Source organism: Lygodium microphyllum, chromosome 9 (assembly GCF_053477565.2).
Source record: "Lygodium microphyllum isolate KBCC chromosome 9, Lygodium_microphyllum_v1.1.10, whole genome shotgun sequence".
In the NCBI taxonomy this organism is placed as follows: domain Eukaryota; kingdom Viridiplantae; phylum Streptophyta; class Polypodiopsida; order Schizaeales; family Lygodiaceae; genus Lygodium; species Lygodium microphyllum.
In genome coordinates this window covers 85,442,850-85,445,150 of record NC_141143.1, presented here as the reverse complement: position 1 = coordinate 85,445,150, position 2,301 = coordinate 85,442,850, and the positions used below count along the sequence as shown (strand labels likewise).

Sequence of the window (2,301 nt, the reverse complement as noted above, 5' to 3'; positions counted from 1 at the left end):
TCTGGGTGATAATTGAATGTTGTCCCCATGAATGAATACTTTCCGAAACTAAGAAACAGTGGGGGGCATACATTGGGCTGGCACCCCCGTGTGATATTGTATGATGAGATGGCCAGGAGTAGCAGCAACCTCCCGCACCATGCTTTTTCTTGCTTTTTTCCCTCCGAGAATGTAGTAAGAGCGGGCGTGACAAGTCCCTTGAACAAAGCCCCATTTGTCAAAATCGTCGCGCATTCTCCTCTTTCTTTGATCTGACAAGGGTTGGTGGATGATGCTCTCGTCATTCTCATCATTATCGTTATCATCATCAGCATCTCTATTTTTATAAATACCCTCACGCCCTTCAAGGGATGAATTACAGCTCTCGAAGTTTCCTCTGCAAGATATACGATCCACCTCCACTGCATGCATTAGCAGGCAGACACAGAGAGAGAGAGAGAGAGAGAGCCCTTGCCAAGGATTAATCCAAGTAAGTAGACCATCTGTTCATGCATCCCTGGAAGACGTGTTTATTGTACAAGTTTTTACACAGTCAAGATTACATTTCCACAGTTCTTCAATACAGACCCATCATGAATCTTTTAGGCAGTAAGTCTAGGTATCATCAATCTCGTAACCTTGAGCAATACTATCTACCTTGCAGTATTAACTTTGTTGGAAGGCACTTCTGGGCTTGCCAACATTAAACCAGATGGATAATGTAGCTATTTAATTAAATTCCTGTGCTAATCAACCTGGGTATGATCACTTTATGTTTGCTTGATGCAGTATCGATGACAATGGCCCTGTGTTTTAAATATCACGCCCTGATGATGTCTGGCTTCTTTGCCTGCCTTGTGATTGTTTCTGGGATCACGTCATCCTGTCATGGGACTGGAATGATGATCCACGATGCCATGGCTAGGGCTGGAGGCAGGGAAAGCGTGCCAGTTAGTCAGAATGGTTTCCGACTCGAGGAGCTGGCCGAATATGCAGTGAATGAATATAATCACAAGCAGGTAAGCTATGTGTCAACACTAATCTGCACCAACATCAGAGATTATACACGACAAGATTCTGGTCCAAAATCAGAACCATTGTGTGATAAGTACATCAATCCGCTGCATGTAATCAAGAATCCCATAAGGATAACTGGTACATCAAGAAGCTTCAATAAGGCATCAAATCAAATTTGAAAGTTTGTGATTGAGGGCTGTACATTTATGTCAGGTCTTCACCCACTTTTGCTAACCTTTCCACTCACTCCTCTTCCGCACTGCAGAAGTCACATCTAAAATTTGTGAAGCTTGTCTCTGCGGAGCAGCAAGTTGTCGCGGGGTTAATGTACTATCTAGTACTGGAAGCTACATCCGGAGGGGGACAGACGCAGTTGTACGAGGCGAAGGTGTGGGTCAAGCCTTGGGAAGATTTCAAGTCCTTGGAAGGCTTTACACCAATCAATGGGCCATCATGTGGCACAGGTAATTCCAGGCTGCATTTGACCTTGCATGCTTGCTTGGCATTCAATATTGTGTTTTTTGATCAGATTGAGCATTCAAACAATACCATGGAGGTAGGTAAGTAGGTTTAGGAATCTTTTGCAGCTGGCTTTTGAGTTTAGATTTTGGCAGTAGGCATTGCAATTTCCTTGAAGCCTTGCATTTGGACAATGGATCTTCATTCATGATATGGTGGCCCATAAGCTCACATTAGCCAAACTTTCTGGTTTTGCAGGTGTAATCTGAGCTGATTACAACATCTACAGGATGCTCTTTTTTCCCTTCTTTTTCTTTAGTAGTCTTTTGTCCAAACGGTTTTGAAGAGAGCAGAGTCTAACACAATCAGTGTTAGCATGAAAGAAATAATGATGGCAAGGCTTTTAGAAGTTCCTGGCTGATGAAAGCGTCCTGCCATAGGTCTTATGGTTCTCTCAATGGAATCATAAAGCCCGGCCGCTTCACTTGTACAGAACAGAGGTTAAATATGTACTGTTAATTGTGCATATGGCAATCCCTGTAAGCTGTCTGAGAGACTGAATTCAAGCTAATATAATAGCATATTAAAAAATCATACGTGCACTGGTTGCAGATGGAATGCAACACCAAGAGATATTTGAGGCTGTCTCTGCACAGCAAGCCCTTGCAAGAGAGACGCTTCATGCATCACCAAGATTTAGACATGCCTTTTGTTTGCAATTAGGCATTCAGAAGGAAAAAAACAGGAAACCCAATAATGGCAAGTCCACGACGTGCTTTAGAGGCAACTTGATTCACGGATGAAAATATAATCAGGCGCCTAGAATGTACCTGAATTATATCGACA

General features: G+C 42.9%; 1 protein-coding gene across 2 annotated transcripts; it reads left to right on the top strand.

Annotated features, from left to right (window-relative positions):
* The first annotated feature begins 353 nt into the window (after positions 1–353).
* Positions 354–2,016, top strand: LOC148031254 (cysteine proteinase inhibitor A-like). 2 transcript variants are annotated; one of them, XM_087685709.1, is made up of 4 exons: positions 354–469; positions 769–998; positions 1,262–1,460; positions 1,714–2,016. In XM_087685709.1, the coding sequence occupies exons 2-4, from the start codon at positions 774–776 to the stop codon at positions 1,722–1,724; spliced, it is 435 nt and encodes a 144-aa protein (XP_087541835.1). In that variant the 5' UTR covers positions 354–469; positions 769–773; the 3' UTR covers positions 1,725–2,016. The 2 variants fall into 2 exon arrangements, with proteins under 2 accessions (XP_087541835.1, XP_087541836.1); XM_087685710.1 differs by lacking the exon at positions 354–469 and adding an exon at positions 490–598.
* The last annotated feature ends 285 nt before the right edge of the window (positions 2,017–2,301 follow it).